An 18539-nucleotide genomic window follows, 5' to 3' on the forward strand; every position below is an offset into this window, starting at 1 on the left:
GGTCTTAGGGATCCAATCTTTTATAAACTCCCTCATATTCTTGCCTTCTTCATCTTCCTTAAGGCCCACTATCTTTATGCTATTTCTTCTGTTATAATTTTCCATTGTATCTATTTTTTGAGCTAGTAGTTCTTGTGTCTCTTTAGTTTTTTTATTAGATTCCTCCAATTTCTTTTTTAAGTCTTCTACCTCCATTTCTGCTGCTACTGCCCGCTCTTCCATCTTGTCCATTTTATTTCCCATTTCTGTTAAGGTCATCTCTATTTTATTCATTTTCTCTTCTGTGTTGTTTATTCTTTTTCTTAAATCATTAAATTCCTGTGTTTGCCATTCTTTAAATGACTCCATGTATCCTTTAATAAGAGAAAGTACCTTCTTTATCTTGCCTTTCTTTTCTTCTTCTATTTCCCTGTACTCTTCCTCTTCCTCTGGGTTGGCCATCTGTTGTTTCTTTGTTGCCCTTTCCTTCTCTTCTTTCTTGTTTCCATTGTCTTCTGTGGTCTCTTCTTGCTGCAGGTGTTCTGCAGCTGTCGTTGCCGGCTGTGGAGATCGACTCCCCAACTGGTCCCCCCTCCCGTCGGTGTGTTTTTTTTCATGCGCATCGCGCATGTGCGAGGAGTCGCGCATGCGCGGTTGCGCACTTTTACTCGGCTCAGCGAGCCATTTTTGTAGTCCATTATTTACCGACCTGAGGGAGCGGGTTTCTCTCTCCGCAGCGGGCCTCTTCGGACAGGTAAGGCCTTCACCTTTTTCCTCCGTTGTCTTCTCTTCCTCTCTTCTTACCGTTGCTTTCGATTTTTCTTTTTTTGTCGCCATCTTCTTTCCACCTTTATACTCACTTTTCTGTAACTTTTATTTCTGTGCCTTTGTGTTTTCCTTTGTTTTTCCCGACTTTTCTGGAGAGGGCTGGAGTTCACCGTCCGGCCACTACTCCATCACGTGACTCCTCCCCATTATATTCTTCTCTACCTTATATGTTTGTAATGTTTCATATTTTATTTTTTTATCCGCCAATTCTCTTCTTTTAGTTGTATCTTCCTTCATTGCTAATTTTTTTTCTATGTTTACTATTTCCCTTTCCAACTGCTCTGTTTCCTGATTATAGTCCTTCTTCATCTTGGTTACATAACTTATTATTTGCCCTCTAATGAACGCTTTCATTGCGTCCCATAGTATAAACTTATCTTCCACTGATTCCGTATTTACTTCAAAATACATTTTTAATTGTTTTTCAATAAATTCTCTAAAATCCTGTCTTTAAGTAGCATGGGGTTTAATCTCCATCTATACATTCTTGGAGGGATGTCCTCTAGCTTTACTGTCAATATTAAGGGTGAATGGTCCGATAGCATTCTCGCTTTATATTCTGTTTTTCTTACTCTATCCTGCATGCTAGCTGATAACAAAAATAGGTCTATTCTTGAGTATGTTTTATGTCTAGCCGAGTAGTATGAGTATTCCTTTTCTTTTGGGTTTTGTTTCCTCCATATATCCAAAAGTTTCATTTCTTGCATTGATTTAATTATAAATTTGGTTACTTTGTTCTTCCTGTTAATTTTTTTCCCCGTTTTATCCATATTTGGATCCAAATTCAGGTTGAAATCCCCTCCTATTAGCATGTTCCCTTGCGTATTAGCTACCTTCAAAAAGATATCTTGCATAAACTTTTGATCTTCTTCGTTAGGTGAATATACATTAAGTAGATTCCAAAACTCCGAATATATCTGACATTTTATCATAACATATCTCCCTGCTGGATCTATTATTTCCTCTTCTATTTTAAATGGCACATTTTTACTAATTAATATAGCAACTCCTCTTGCTTTTGAATTATACGATGCTGCTGTTACATGTCCTACCCAATCTCTCTTTAATTTCTTGTGCTCCAATTCAGTTAAGTGTGTTTCTTGGACAAATGCTATATCAATTTTTTCCTTTTTCAGTAAATTTAGTAGTTTCTTCCTTTTAAATTGGTTATGTATTCCATTAATATTTAAAGTCATATAGTTCAGCGTAGCCATTTTATATTTTGTTTATCTTCTCTTTCCGTTTTCCATCATTACCTTTCCTCCTTTTCCATTTCTGTTTTCTTATTTTCAACTCTTTATAAGACAACATTCCTACAACATCCAACATTTTCCTTATTCTCCTGTTTATATCTTCTTTATCCCCAATCTCCCCTTCCCCTCCTGAGTTGTCCTTTATCCTTTGTCGGACAACCACATCTCCCCTCTCCATTTGGGTTTGCGAATCCACTCGCAAGCGTCAACTGATTTTGCAGTGACCGCTATTTCCCCCCACCCAGCCCCCCCCAGAAAAGATTTCACTTTTCATATGTAACAAAGGTCACTCTTTTAATTCCCTCCTTATTCTCTCTATTCCATTACCTTCCCTTATTCATTCTTGTCTATACTATCTATATTTTCCTCTAAGTACAGATACATTCATGTATGCTCATTGTCTCTATTCACTCTTATACCTCTTTACCCGCATACATATCAATCGTGATCATTTTTACTCTCATTACTTGTCTTCATCCCTCAGTCTATTTTTGTCTTTACCCACATACATATCAATCGTGATCATTTTAACTCTCATTACCCGTCTTCCTCCCTCAGTCTATTTTTGTAATTGTTCTGCAAATTTTCGTGCTTCTTCTGGATCCGAGAATAGTCTGTTTTGTTGTCCTGGAATAAATATTTTCAATACCGCTGGATGCTTTAGTATAAATTTATACCCTTTCTTCCATAAAATCGCCTTTGCTGTATTGAACTCTTTTCTCTTCTTTATGAGTTCAAAACTTATATCTGGATAAATGAAGATTTTTTGCCCTTTATACTCCAGTGGTTTGTTGCCCTCTCTTACTTTTTCCATTGTCTTCTCCAGTACCTTTTCTCTTGTAGTATATCTTAGGAATTTTACTACAATAGATCTTGGTTTTTGTTGTGGTTGTGGTTTAGAGGCCAATACTCTATGTGCCCTTTCTATTTCCATTTCCTGCTGTAGTTCTGGACATCCTAGGGTCTTAGGGATCCACTCTTTTATAAACTCCCTCATATTCTTGCCTTCTTCATCTTCCTTAAGGCCCACTATCTTTATGTTATTTCTTCTGCTATAATTTTCCATTGTATCTATTTTTTGAGCTAGTAGTTCTTGTGTCTCTTTAGTTTTTTTATTAGATTCCTCTAATTTCTTTTTTAAGTCTTCTACCTCCATTTCTGCTGCTACTGCCCGCTCTTCCATCTTGTCCATTTTCTTTCCCATTTCTGTTAAGGTCTTATCTATTTTATTCATTTTCTCTTCTGTGTTGTTTATTCTTTTTCTTAAATCATTAAATTCCTGTGTTTGCCATTCTTTAAATGACTCCATGTATCCTTTAATAAGAGAAAGTACAACCTTTATCTTGCCTTTCTCTTCTTCTTCTGTTTCACTGTATTCTTCCTCTTCCTCCTCTTCTTCCTCTGGGTTGGCCATCTGTTGTTTCTTTGTTGCCCTTTTCTTCTCTTCTTTCTTGTTTCCATTGTCTTCTGTGTTCTCTTCTTGCTGCAGGTGTTCTGCAGCTGTCGTTGCCGGCTGTGGAGATCGACTCCCCAGCTGGTCCCCCCTCCCATCGGTGTGTTTTTTTTCATGCGCGGTTGCGCACTTTTACTCGGCTCAGCGAGCCATTTTTGTAGTCCATTATCTACCGACCTGAGGGAGCGGGTTTCTCTCTCCACCGCGGGCCTCTTCGAACAGGTAAGGCCTTCACCTTCTTCCTCCGTTGTCTTCTCTTCCTCTCTTCTTACCGTTGCTTTCGATTTTTCTTTTTTGTCGCCATCTTCTTTCCACCTTTATACTCACTTTTCTTTAACTTTTATTTCTGTGCCTTTGTGTTTTCCTTTGTTTTTCCCGACTTTTCTGGAGAGGGCTGGAGTTCACCGTCCGGCCACTACTCCATCACGTGACTCCTCCCATTTTTGCCTTGTCAATGGAAGAACTTCAGTGTTACCCTCAAGTTAGTGGCATACTTTTTAACCAGTGAAAGGAAAACTGAGAGAAAAAATATTCAGAGTTCAGGACTTTGTTTCTGGAAGCAAAGAGGCACAATTTAATTAATTTTGAGCATTTTTGCATTGTTTTTTTAAAAATTAGTTGTTCAGACACCATTTTGTTCACTGTGAGCTGTTCTATCATTTGAAGCATTTTGCGTTTGATGGCTGGACCAGAATATGTAGACCCTAATCCTCGAGTTCACTTTTCTCAATGTTCATCTACTTTCATAGGGAAAGTACTTCTACATCACTCCTGGAATTTGCCCCAGTCTCGCAACAATGAAAGCCATTTTAGAGTGTGCCGGTGGGAAACTGTTAACCAAGCAGCCATCTTATCGCAAGATCATGGAGCATAAACAGAACAAGGTGGGTTATCCATTGAATTTTTTTTCTATCGTAAGGTGTAAGCCTCAGAAGAATAAGCACGACTATTTATTCGCACTGGTTATCTTGGCTGCTCATCTTTCATGTCAAGAAAGCAGTGCAGACTAAAATTGAAAATAATCACATTGTGCAATTAGAATAGCAGGTAGCGTAACACCGTTACCGTGCTAGCGACCTGGGTTTGAATCCACTGCTATCTGCAAGGAGTTTGTGTGTTCTCCCCGTGACTTCATGGGTTTCCTCCCATCTTTCAAAACAATCGCATGGGGGGGGGGGGGGTGGGGGCGGGGGTGAAATGTAGGTCATTTGGATGTAATTGGACAGCACAGGCTTGTGGGTTAGAAGAGCCTGGGCAGGGTTGTAAAGAAAGCTTTTGGTATCATGGCCTTTTATAAATCAAAGTATTGAGTACAGGAATTGGGATGTTATGTTGAAGTTATTTAAGACATTGGAGAGGCCAAATTTGGAATGTTGTGTGCATTTTTGGTTGCCTAACTGCAGGAAGTCTCTCAATAAGATTGAAAGAGTTCAGAGAAGATTTACTAGGTTGCTGCTGGGTCTTCAGGAGTTGAGTTCCAGGGAAAGAATAAACAAGTTAGGACTTTATTGCTTGAAACGAAGGAGAAGAAGGGGGGGATTTGATATAAGTTTACAAAATTTAGGGGTATAGATAGTAAGTGCAAGCATGCTCTTTCTACTGAAATTAGGAGAAATAAACATGAGGACATAGCTGTAGTATGAAAGGGGAAAGGTTTGGTGGGAGTGTGGAATGAGCTGCCATCTGATGTATTGGATGCGGGCTCGATCTTGAGTTTTAAGAATAAATTGAATAGATATATGGATGGGAGAAGTTTGGAGAGCTATGGAATGGAGCAGGTTATTGAAACTAGCTGAACAATGGTCAGCACAGACTGGAAAGGCAGAATGGCCTGTTTTCTGTGCTGTAGCGTTCTATGTTCTCAATACTTTAATTTACCTCTACGAGAGCCCCTTTTTTTTCTGCACTAGCCTCCCTCAAAGTCCAAGGGAATATCTTGTCAGGCCCTGGGGATTTGACCACCCTTGTTTGCCTCAAGACGGCAAGTACCTCCACCTCATTAATCTGAATAGTGTCCATGACCTCACTTCTTTAGAATGTGTTCATTTCTCGAGTAAATACAGATGCAAAAAGACCCATTCAAGATTTCACCAATTTCCTTTGGCTCCACACAAGTTGACCACTCTGATCTTCAAGACCAATCTTGTCCCTTGCTATACTTTTGCTCTATTATATTGTAGCCGACCGCTACAAAGAAACACACACATAAAGTGTGGCAGCTTAAGCTAACTCTTTTATTAGGGCTGGAAAGGCTGCTTTTATACTGTTCAAGTTCCCGCCATTTTTGCTGATTGACTGAGTCACCCGTATGAATAACAATAGCGGGTGGGAATATTCATGCATCTGAATGCCCTTCTTCCCCACCCTGTTTCTGCTGAGATAGCTGAACAGCTTGACCATTGCCCTTTTAGGGTTGTTGGTCTGATGCTGCCCCAGCTTCTACCCCCGTCAGTTCGTTGTCCTGGGAGTCACTTTAGCGATCTCTGTCCGCATCTGCTGCCGCGCGATGTGCCGGCCCGATCTCCACAATTGCGGGCCGCCACAATATTTGTAGAAGCCCTTAGGATATTCCTTCACCTGATCAGTATACTCAAAAGAGCTGGGAGTTAACTGATCAGCAAACACCAAGAGCTGGGAGTTAACATCCCACTGTGTAATTGGATCATGGATTTTCTCCCCTCCAAGCCACAATCTGAAGATTGTTAAGAACTTCTCCACAATCTTCATCAGTACCAGAGCACCACAGGGCTGTGTTCTCAGCCCTCTGCTCTACTCATTTTACACTTAGGGCTGTGTAACTTGGTAATGACAATAACACCATCTACATATTTGCCGATGATACCACAGTAGTGGGTTGAATAAAGGAAGGGAATGAGTCAGCACACAAGAGGGAGATTGAAAACTTGGCTGAATGGGGCAGCAACAACACCCTTGCACTTATTGTCAGCAAAACTAAGGAGCTGATTGTTGACTTTAGGAAAGGAAAGCCAGTGATCATTGGGGCATCAAAGATAGAGAGGGTGAGAAAATTTAAGTTTGGGACTCACTATCTGAGAGGATCTTTCCTGGACCCAGCAAACCCATCCTGAAGAAAGCACATCAGTGTCTCTACTTCCTCAGGAGTTTGCAGACATTTGGTATGACATCAGAAACCCTGGCAAATTTCTAAAGAGGTGTGGTAGAAAGTGTGCTGACCAGCTGCATCATGGTCTGGTATGGAAACACCAAAACCACTGAGCATAAAGCCCTCCAAAAGGTAGTAGACACAGCCACATCACAGGCAAAACCTTCCCGACTGTTGAGCACATCTACAGGGAATTCAGCTGTCGGAGAGAAGCACCAATCGTCAAAGATCCACTCCACCCTGCACATTGCTGGCATCAGGAAAGAGGCATAGGTGCCACAAGCCTCACACCACCAGGTGTTCTGTTCGTTTCTTCCTCAAAGAATTTCAACATATTTATCAGGCAAGACCTCCCCTGAAGGAAACCATGCTGACTTAAGGCTATTTTACCTGTGCTTTCAAGTACTCTGAAGCCTCCTCCTTTATAATGGATGCTAGAATCTTGCCAACCATTCAAGTTAGGCTAACCAGCCTATAGTTTCCTGTCTTTTGTCTTACTCTCTCTCTCTCGGGGTAGTGTGATATTTCCAATTTGTCCCTCAAATGGAATTATTTCCAAGTCCTGCGATTCTTGAAAGCATCATTCACAATCTCTTCAATTCCCTCTTTCAAAACCCTGGTGTGTAGTCCATCTGGTCCAGGTCACCTTCAGCTTCCCAAGCTCCATCTCTAACTTCTGGTCCATCATTGGTGTCTTCCACAGGGAACATTGCTGCAAAATGCCTATTCAGTTCAACCGATATTACCACTTATCAAGATATAACCATTTACAGGCCAGTTCAGCCCTTCTAGTTCACGCCAAATCATTTCTCCCACCTAATCCCATTGGCCCGCATTTGGCCCATACCACTTCCGTCCATATACCTATCTAAATTTCCCTTGAATATTAACATCAACCTCACTTATACCACCTCTGCCAGAAGTTCATTCCACTCTCTTATTTGAATCTCCTCCACTCTCAGTGGAAAAAGTCTATCCACATTGACTCTATTTGTCCCCCTTATAATTTTGAATACCTCAAATCACCCTCAACCTTCTACACTCCAGAGAATAAAGTCCCAACCTGCTTAAGCATTCCCTGTAACTCAAATCCAGGCAACAGTCTCGTAAACCTCCTCGGCACTCTCTGTTCTGTTTATATCCTTCCTGTAATTCAGCGACCAAAGCTTCACACAGTTTTCCAAATTTGGCCTCACCAATGCCTTATACAACTTCAACATAACATCCCAACTCTTGTAATCAATATTCTGATTTATGAAAGCCAACATACCAAATGCCTTCTTCACCACCCTATCTACATGTGATTCAGCTTTCAGGGAATTATGTACCATGACTCCTAAATCCTTTTGTTCCACTGCATTCCTCAACTGTCTACCATTTAACATGTATGACCTGTTTTGATTAGTCCTACCAAAATGTAGCACCTCACATCAGTATTAAACTCTATCTGCCACCTTCTAGCCCACTCTTCTAACTGTCCTATAATCACCCTGTAAGTTTGATAATCTTCCTCACTGCCCACAACACCGCCAACCTTTTTATCATCTGCAAATTTACTAATCCAATTTGCCGCCCTATCATCTAGATCAGGGGTGTCAAACTCAAATTCACGGAGGGCCAAAATTAAAAACTTAGACTAAGTCGAGGGCCGAACTAAATATTTATTGAAAATTTTCAACAACATCTGCATGTTTTCTCTTCTTTCAACATATGTAATGTTAAACTTTTTCTTATTAAAATAAATGTTTAATAATAGTTTTGGATAAACTCTTTCCAGAAGCATTAACAAATGAGAAATAAAATATTCAATAAATAATATTTCTCTATAGAGGATTTGTCAAATGTTGCTAGTGTGCTGTCGAATAGTAAAATCTGAAGGCTATTGAGAATGTGGGAGAATAACATGATTCCTGAAACAATCAAATGGGTGACTGATTGTGGGCATGAACTCTAGCAGGGTTATTTGCCATGCCTTTTTTCCATTGGTACAGATATCCTTTGATTTACACACTTTTCAAGTTTTATGCCTAATGAGCTTGTATCCAGGTGCAGGACCATTTTTAACCAGGAATATATTTATCACTGTGACATGAAACTATTGGAAGATCGTTTTATCCTGAGATTAAAGTTCATAATCCTTACTCAGGCCTGTGTGCGGGAGGGCGGGGTTTGCGGGCGATCGGGTTGGACAACGACAGTGCGGGGGCATCGGCTTTCGCTGCAGGGCGGCATCTCGGCGGATCAGCGGCCCCGTCACCGTGAGTCGCGGGTCGGCCTGCGACAGGGAGGGGGAGTGGGCAACGGTCCTGGTGAGGTCAGGCCCCCCCCCCCTGAGTTTCTGCTGGAACCCCCTTGACCTGCTGAGTTTCTCCCGGACCCCCCTTGACCTGCTGAGTTTCTGCCGGACCCCCCTTGACCTACTGAGTTTCTCCCGGACCTCCCTTGACCTGCTGAGTTTCTCCTGGATACCCCTTTGACCTGCTGAGTTTCTCCCGGACCCCCCTTGACCTGCTGAGTTCCTCCCAGACCTCCCTTGACCTGCTGAGTTTCTCCCGGACCCCCCTTGACCTGCTGAGTTTCTCCCGGACCCCCTCCCCTTGACCTTCTGAGTTTCTCCCGGACCCCTCCCCCTTGACCTGCTGAGTTTCTCCCAGACCCCCCTTTGACCTGCTGAGTTTCTCCCGGATCCCCCTTTCACCTGCTGAGTTTCTCTCGGATCCCCCTTTGACCTGCTGAGTTTCTCCCGGACCCCCCTTGACTCTTTCTTCTGGTGTAGGTGAATCTAAAACCAGAGAACAGACATTTAAGGTGAGAGAGGATCAATTTAAAATGGACCTAAGGGGCACAGTCTTCACACATCGGGCGATGTGCCTATGGAATGAGCTGCCAAAGGAATTGGTAGAAATGGGCAGTTGTGCTATTTAAAAAAAAAAGACTGGTACATGGTTAGGAAAGGTTTAGAGGGATACGGGCTGAATTTGGGCAAATATTCTAGCTTGGTCAGCGTGGACAAGTTAGGTTGAAGGGATTATCTATATCCATGCTGTTAGAACTCTGTCTCCCGTGTATGAATGTCAGCTGTTTAAAAAAGAAATCCTAAGCGAAGTATCAGTTCAGAATTGACGGAAGTTGAATAATATCTATAGGGTCTTCACCTGCTCCATAGCAACATCCTTTTTCACTTGTTCAATGATCCTTTCACTTTTACTCCATCAGAGTTTGTCGGAGTTAATCCTGATCTCGTGCGAAAACGATTTTCACCTCTGTCGAGAGTATTTCACTCGAAACCTAGGTAACTACAACTCAGCTTTATCCGTGCTCTTACGTACGAAATGTAACGTTAACTTTCACTGTAGATTTGTAATTATTTTTCCCTAGATGTTCACAATGCAGAGTTCATTTTGACGGGTGTCCTGACACAAACTTTGGACTATGAATCATATCCTTTGTGTTCAGAAATTCAGTTTTCAAAATGTGTACAGGTATTGTTTTGCATAAATTCGCATAGACCTTCAATAGCTATTTTTAAACCATAGAATCATTAAAAAATTAGCATATTGGAAAAAGTAACTCCCCTTGTGTTGAGTAAGAGTTCTCCAGCCTGATCCCACCTTCCATCACTAGTTTTGTGTCTCTGGATCCTGGCTGTTTAAGTATTTCCAGATACATTTTAAATATGTTGGAAATCTCCATTTCTAACACCCTTTCAGGCAGTGAATTCCAGCCTCCCACCAGTCAAAGACCTAGGGGCATAGACTAGCTGAAACTAAAAAGTTTTTTTCTATTTCCTCTCTCCAGACTCCTCAAAATTTTATATGCTTCAAGTGTCTTCTCTCAGCAACCACTTTTCCAAAGAGAGTACTCCCAGCTTATTCACTCTTGCCTCTTTCAAGAGACCCTTCCACCACTGCAGAAACTAACTGCTGCTTTCTATCATCAGTTGGACCAACCTCTCAAATTTTCCTCATTAGGAATTGTTCCAAATCTGATTTAGAGGAGCAACAGGGTTGCAGGTGTACAAGTCAGACTGGTATGCAAGTTGTTTCCTTCTCCCTGGCCACTTTTAGCCCCTTGCAAAACATTTACCAAATCTGCTTTATCTCTTGCATTAATTCAGTTGAGATGGTGGGCGCGAAGAAACTGAAATACCGAAAATGTGCGTGTATAATGTGTTTTGAGTATAATGCGACCCCACCCCCATTTTTAAGGAGAAAAAAGTGAAAAAAAATTGCCACGTGTATAATGCGACCCACCCTCCCCCGCCTGCCCGATTCACGCTGCCGTCTCTTCTCCCTCACCCGCCCGATTCGCGCTGCTGTCTCTCTCCCCCCTTGCCCGCCCAATTTGCGCTGCTGTCTATCTCCCCCCTCGCCCACCTGATTCGCACTGCCGTAAATACGCGTGTATAATGCAACCACCCCCCCCACGAGCTCGAATTTTGGTACAAAGCCATTTAACCCATGATAGTTACCACACAAGCCAGTGAGGAGTTGTTTAGACTGATCCTCCTTCCCAGTTTCTCATGGGTTTGGCACATCAAGGTTCACTTTCTGTTCCAGTTTATTGTTCCTCTTTTAAGTGATAAATTTAGATATGAGCAAACCTGAATATATCTGCAGCTGAACACGCAAAAGGTTAACGAGTATGCTTTCTGCTCTAGGCTTCAATGGATTATTTACAATCTTTTGAATGTTTTGAGACAGAATTCATTTCACTGTTCTTCCAAGCACTGCAGAACAACGTGATCACTATTGCACAGGGAATATTTTGACTAGAAGTAGCAGTTAAAGATCCCTATTCTGAGCTCAGAATCTCTGACAAGGGATTTAAAATAAATCCATTTATATTTTTGTATCATTTTAAAACTGCTTCCCTACGATTGCCTTTGGTCAGTTTCACTGTTTAGTTGAGGGACCTAATATTAGTTCATACGTTAACTTTAACTGCTCTTGATAAGTAATTGGATGGTCACTATCTGTGATTTTTGTGTTTGAACAAAGTTGCTAGGTATACCAGCTGCAAACCCAGGACCCCTAGTCCATTTTTTGAATCACTTAAGTGCAGGTTCAGCACTGTCCTGTTAACTTGGCTATCTGGTACTTATCTAATAGGCAGAATGTTGAAGTATTTCTGATGAACAAATGTTTGGTTGTCTCTTTGGAGATGTTGTTAACTTGATTTCTAAAATCAGAATTTTTAATTACTCTAAAACATTGGATCTTAATCAAGTCAGTCTTATCTCTGACTATTAGACACCCCTGATGACACATCTTCATTGAAATTGAGAAGCACACTTGATGCTCCAGAAAAATTATAATTGAAAGATCTACATTTCTTCATTTTGGCATTGTTCTTTCTTAAAAATTAGAGCAATACTTCTCTATATTTTAAACAAATACCTTCATGGACATAAAACAAGATCTCTACAGTGGTAACCTCAAACCGTGCATCTTGGCGCCTCACCGTTCGGCGGGCAGCAACCTCCTTTGAAGAAGACTGCAGAGCCCACCTCACTGACTAAAGACAAAGGAGGAAAAACCCAACACCCATCCCCAACCCACCAATCTTCCCTTGCAACCGCTGCAACCGTGTCTGCCTGTCCCGCATCGGACTTGTCAGTCACAAACGGGCCTGCAGCTGACGTGGACATTTACCCCTCCATAAATCTTCGTCCGCGAAGCCAAGCCAAAGGAAGAAACAGTGGTAACTGGTCAGATTAATGATAGTCTTTTGAGAAAGGTTAGGAGCATGTTTCATAATGGAGCATTTTATGACTTGTCTTTGAACAATAAATAGACTGAGAACAATTCATCTTTGCTTTTTTTCTACCTCCTGATCTGTATTGCCAAAATGATAAGCTGACAAGCACTTCAAGTTTTAAAAAAAAAGAATGGCCACTAACACCAAAACCTTTTAGGACCTCAGAATTATTGTGGATAATCTGTGGGAAGCAATGTAAACAGATAATAAGTCTTAAAGTTAAACGGTGCTGGAGGGAATCACTGAGCAAGCAGCATCAGAAGGGGGGGAGAAAAGGTTGACATTTCGAGCTGAAACTCTTCATTGAGCCTTTGTGAAAGGGATTTCAGCTTGAAACGTCAGCCATTCTTTTTCTCCAACTGATGCTGTTTGACCCACTGAGTTCCTCCAGCAATGTGTTTAGTGTCAGGTTCCAGCATCTGCAGTCTCTTGTTTGTCTCCAAATGCTTAATCTTGTTATCCGTGCACACTTGGAATAACGGCTCCTCATGCACGATTAATAGAAGGTCGTATAACCTGTTATTACTTGGGTCATGTTGCCTTACTTAATTGGTTAATACAGACTATTTATCTGAAAATGTGCATGGATGATTTCAATTACCTAATGTACGTTTTCTGAATTTCCAGTTACCCAGTGTACTTGGTGCTTCCAAATACCGGATGGGCTTTATTAATAAAGAAGCCATGTACCTTGTATGTTTGAATTAATAGCAGACCTTGTTAATGCAAGACTAAGACAACAGACACACCAATGAAAAATTGCAGATCATAAATTCATCCAAATGTGCAGATATTACTAATATAAATTTGCAGGTTGTTCCTTTGGCGTTTGTTCCATCTTTTACTGTTAGCTTTCTACAATATAAAGGTATGCCGGGAGAACAATATCCCAGGATAGATAGGCATGTTCACAATGCATATTGTGCTGTGCAATACAATAAGGTCAGATTGAAGTTTCACTTTCTTTCATGTGCTGCTTTGTTCTGAGCCATGCTTGAGAATTCTTGCATTTTTCTTAACAATCTCACCTATAAATTCACCTGACCTAATGGTATGTGCGTGACAGCGCAGTCAGACTACCACTATTATGTTGAAAGGAATTACGGAGGATTGGAGCGCGTGGGTGTCCTTTCCTGAAACAGTGACACTGCTGTTCACCTTGAAAAGTCTTCAGTGAAATCGACAGATTCAGGCGGGAAAGGAAGAAGAAAATTGCATCTTTTTACGATGTGTGTCATTTTAAAAACATATTTTGTTATGTTTTATTCCCTGTGCTGGCTTGTTTTTCTCACTGTAGATTATTTCAGCCAGTTCAAATAGCAATCAATTATTTTTAATAAGCTGTTTTTAAACTAAGATACTGACTGTGAGATGAGCCCATTTATGAAAATTTAGCTCTAACTTTTGTTTATTATGAAGATATATAAAAAGGGCTGTTGGGTGATAAATTATGGATGTTTTGAAATTCTGGATTTTATGCAGATTTTGTTGTTTTGTATTTCTAATTTGTGAAATTTACACAGAATTGCACGAGTTGAATAAAAATGGCTTTAAAAATAATTTGAGCAAAAAGATTCTTGAATTTTTGGTAGGCGAAGGTTTCAGTTTCACTGGCACATTTTGTGTTTGTCAAAATGCACATACTTAAAGTTTTTGGCAGCCTGGATATCAGCAATAAGTGTTTCAGCTGCTTTTGTTCCACTGGGGTTAGGCCTTGAGTTTGAATTGTTTATCCCAATAGCTGACATTCCGAAAGGTGTTGCCATTGCTGCATCCCACCACCAAATCCCAAGGTTTATCACTGACATTATTTAAACTGGACCAGCTGCAAAATTTTATTGTGATCAAAGCTTGAGTTTGGATATTTTGGGGGAGTTGAGGGGACTGCACTCTGTGTTCACAACATTGCCTCCTCTAGGTTTGATAAACTAAATGCAGAAAATCTCTCTGCAGGGATGATCTTGAGCTTCCTTTGAACGCCACATTAATTCTAAATCCTGTTCTGACCTGTCCCATCTAAATCCTCCCGAAACCATTTTGGCACAGTTAGTGTAGCGGTTAGCGCAACACTTTTACAGTGCCAGCATCCCGGTTTCGAATCCCGCACTGCCTGTAAGGAGTTTGCATGTTCTCCCTGTGTCTGCATGAGTGTTCCCCAATGTGCTCTGGTTTCCTCCCACCCTCCAAAATGTTTGGGAGTTGTAGCTTAATTGGGTGTAACACAGGCTTGTGGGCTGTAAGGGCTTATTACCGTGCTGTATGCCTGGAAGCAAACTACCCTGGTGAGGTTCAGCATAATACAAGAGGAACCCGGTTTTGTCTTCCATCTTATAAACTTTGGTTAGACAGCCCTTGGAACACGATGCAATTCTTGTGTTACATTGCAGGAGGGGACGTGAAGGTTTTGGAAAAAATACAGAAGAGGTTTCCCAGGATGCTGCCTGGACTGGAGGTATGACCCATTGGGTCCAGATTGGATTCCAGAGGTTCAGAGTCTGAGGGAAGACGATGGAAGTTGATGAAATTATGAAAGGCCTAGCTAGTCAGGAAAAGTTGGGATCTTTATCCCAGGCTAAAAATGACTCAAATTGGAGGACTTGTGTTGTCAAGCAGGAGGGGCTGTTGTTAAAGGAGATGAGTGGATCACCTTTTACACAGTTACGGGTGCCTGTAATGTGATGACAGGGGTAGTGGTGGAAGCAGATAGGCATGTTCCACAATCAAAAGCCTGGAAATCAAACTGGTGTGCCTAACATCAATGGGAGACGGGTGTAGGATATAGGACGGATTCAGAGAGCCAGGCTTTATCAGTATTTGGAAAATCAAGGACTGATTAAGGGGAGAGTCAAGGTATTGGACATGATAAATTGTGGCATATGAATTTATTTAACAAATTGAAGATGCTGCTAAGATTGAAGGGGCAGATTGCTAGACATGTACATTGAACTTAAAGTTTCCAGGCTAATAATTTTATGTTGGAATTGATGAATATGACTAATGACATTATGCATCACTGCTGGACTTTATACAACCAACCAGCTGAAGTGTTCATGGGTATTTCATTCTCACTGCTGTAGTTGGAGGTTTCCTGTTGGAGGCCATCAATCATCTGACCAATGTCCATGAAGAGTAGAATGAGCTACCTCAATGACTATCAATCACCCATGAGCACTCGCATCTAGTGTCACGAAATGCTTTGAGAGGTTGGTCATGACCAGAATTAACTTGTACCTAAGCAAAGACCTGGACCCAGTGCAGTTTGCCCATTGTCACAATCACACCTCAGCAGATGCTATCTCACTGGCTGTCCACTCGGCCCTGGATCATCTGGACAACAGCACATCAGGGTGCTTTTCATCAATTACAGCTCCAGTTTCAATACCATCACCCCCCTCAGTACTGGTCAGCAAGTTATAAAATCTGGGCCTCTGCAACTGGATCCTTGACTTTCTTGAAGACCAGTCAGTGCAGATCAGTAACAACATCTCCTCCTCCATGACAATGAACACACTGTAAGGATGTGTACTTAGCCTACTGCTCTACTCTCTACACCCATGACTGTGGCTAGACCCAATTCAAATGACAACTACAAATTTGCCAATTCACAGAGCTACCCCTTCACCTGATCAATTCTCAGCTTTTCTCTCCTGTCCTCCAAAACTTGTCCACAAATGGCCTCTTGCCTGCCTCTTTTTTTAATTCGGATGTCTGTTTGCTCTTACCTTGATGAAGGGCTTACGCCTGAAACACTGGTTATATATCTTTGCCTCCTATGGAGGCTGTGGGACCTGAGAAGTTTCTCCTGCACTTTTTTGTGCATTTACAGTGCAGGTATAGGCCCTTTGGCCCACATTGGGGGAAGTTAACCACCCTGATGATATTGAATTAGCGCCCTTAACTCACATATGCGCCAACCGAACTCCAATATGCGAATTCACTGTGCATGTGCCAACCGAAGATGTGCATGCACACAGGAATCAAGATAGCTGCACCCAACCTATGAACCCTGGGACGCCGACAAATAAAGTAAGTATGCAGATTTTGGCCCTTACGCGGCCTGTATCCCTGGTATAGCTTGACAAATACATAAACTGCATAAATGTTAGTTTTTCTTATATTTTTTAAAAGTTTGGACGTGCAGATGGACATAAGTCACAAGTTGGGGAGTACCAGTACTTTAAAAGCACTTGTGTTTTAAAAATTTTATTGACAACAAGGTAAAAGCCAATTCTCGCCTTTTAAACCCTTGCCGCCCAATTAACCTACAAACCCGTACGTTTTGCAAGGTGGGAAGAAACTGGAGCACCTGGAGAAAATCCACGTAGGTCACAGGGAAACTTAGAAACTCCTTACCAATATCTCTGGATTCGCACCCGCGTCGCTGGCACTGTAACAGCGTCTCGTTAACCACAACATTAGCCACGCCTCCCATAACTTTACTGGTGGTGCATTGCTCTGGAATTATGTGAAAGCTCCATAAATTTCTTTCCTAGTTTAATAGCTGATTCTTTTTACAAACCTTCCTGTCTGCTTCACAAAGCCGCAACTTGGTGTAGTTAGAACTATTGCCTTGCAGCACCAGGGGAGCTGGGTTCAATCCTGACCTCACATACAGTAGGTGTGGAATTTTCATATTCTCCAAAAGGTACATCGGTTTCCACTTGTACCCCAAAGATGAAATGGGCACTGTAATGCGAGTTTCAGTTTAGCAGCATCAAGACTTGAAGAGAGAGCAGGAATCCTTAAATGCATCAGTAAAGGGAGGTGCTGATGTGAGATTGACTAATTAACTGTAGCCAATAGAAGAGAGGGAGTGGGACTTAGAGGTTGAGGAAGTAATGCAGCTGTTGACTGACAGCAGCCCTGTCAGAAAAGGCTGCAGTAAGAAGGCACAGGTTAGGATAGCTAAGGTCTTAATGCACGGATTGAGCGATGGGAATGACAGCCTGTTGTGCGAAATCATTAGGAACACCAGAAGCATCCAGCTGCAGCTCCTTAAGGCTGCACTAGGGAGCTGAAGCTGGATGAACTCCAGACCATTTGGGAGGCTGAGAGGGTGATTGGAGTTGCAGGGAGGCTGTCACAAAGGGGGCAGGGATGACTAAGCAGAGGGAAAGGGAATAGGAGGGTCCTCCTGGGCCATTTCACTCAATCACAGGTGTTCTGTTGAGGGGGACAACTAACCAGGGATAAAACTGCAACAGCCATGGAATGTGGCTCAGGAAGGAAGGGAAGAGATGGTCATAAGGGATTGCTTAGTTTGGGGAAACAGACTGGAGATTCTGTGGAAGTGATAAAGACACAGATGGTATGCTGTCTCCTGAGTACCAGGATCAGTGATGTCTTTGATTGTGTCCATAGCATTCATGAGAGGGAGGGGGTGTAGCCAGATATTGTGGTACATTGATAGGACAAGTGATGAGGTCCTGAAGGAATATAAGGGGTTACAAAGGAAGGTGAAGAGTTGGACCTCAAGGGTTGTGATCTCTGGAGGGCAAGAGTAGAAAATTATGGCAGATGCATGCTTGGCTGAAGAGTTGGAGCAGGGGATAGGGGTTCAAATTTGTGGATCATTGGGATCTCTTAGGGAAGGTTTTACTTGAATAAAAGGGATGAGTTGCACCTTGAGAAGGAGCAATTTCCTTGCCAGTAGGTTTGCTTGACACGTTGGGGAAGGTTTAAAGTGGCTCGACGAGATTGGGAAGCAGAGTGTTAGCTAGGTGATGGAGCCGTCGATATGGTAGAAGTGATAGGTAGTGAGATTGTGAGGAAGGACAGACAGTGAATGGAGCATAAATGAGGTGGTTGAAAAGTGTGTCCTTAAATACGAGAAGTGTTAAAAATAAGGCCGATGAACTTGGATTAGTGCATTTGTGGTCATAACAGATGACACTGATGCATGTTCCAGGTTTAGATGTTTCAAAATAGATAGAAAAGTAGGTAAAAGTGGTGGGAGGAGTGGCATCAATAATCAGGAATAGTATCTTAGCTGCAGGAATGGTGAAGGTTGCGGAGGGATTGTCTACATGGTCAGTGAAGGTGGAAGTCAGAAATAGGAAGGCAGCAATGACTCTATAGGCCCCCTCAGGACACTGACAAACACATAAGTTGGCAGATTTTGGAATCGTGCAAAAATATGGGA

At 41.9% G+C, this 18539-nt stretch overlaps 1 protein-coding gene across 2 annotated transcripts in view; it reads left to right on the plus strand.

Annotated features, from left to right (window-relative positions):
* Nucleotides 1-13957, plus strand: part of paxip1 (PAX interacting (with transcription-activation domain) protein 1) — a 162572-nt gene extending 148615 nt beyond the window's left edge. For both annotated transcript variants that reach the window (XM_069914790.1, XM_069914789.1), the window contains 4 exons: nt 4263-4397; nt 9854-9929; nt 10016-10075; nt 13425-13957. In XM_069914790.1, coding sequence (XP_069770891.1) covers nt 4263-4397; nt 9854-9929; nt 10016-10075; nt 13425-13441 — 288 coding nt within the window. In that variant the 3' untranslated portion in view covers nt 13442-13957. The remainder of the gene's footprint in view (nt 1-4262; nt 4398-9853; nt 9930-10015; nt 10076-13424) is intronic.
* The last annotated feature ends 4582 nt before the right edge of the window (nt 13958-18539 follow it).

The sequence above is a fragment of the Narcine bancroftii genome, chromosome 1 (assembly GCF_036971445.1).
Source record: "Narcine bancroftii isolate sNarBan1 chromosome 1, sNarBan1.hap1, whole genome shotgun sequence".
In the NCBI taxonomy this organism is placed as follows: domain Eukaryota; kingdom Metazoa; phylum Chordata; class Chondrichthyes; order Torpediniformes; family Narcinidae; genus Narcine; species Narcine bancroftii.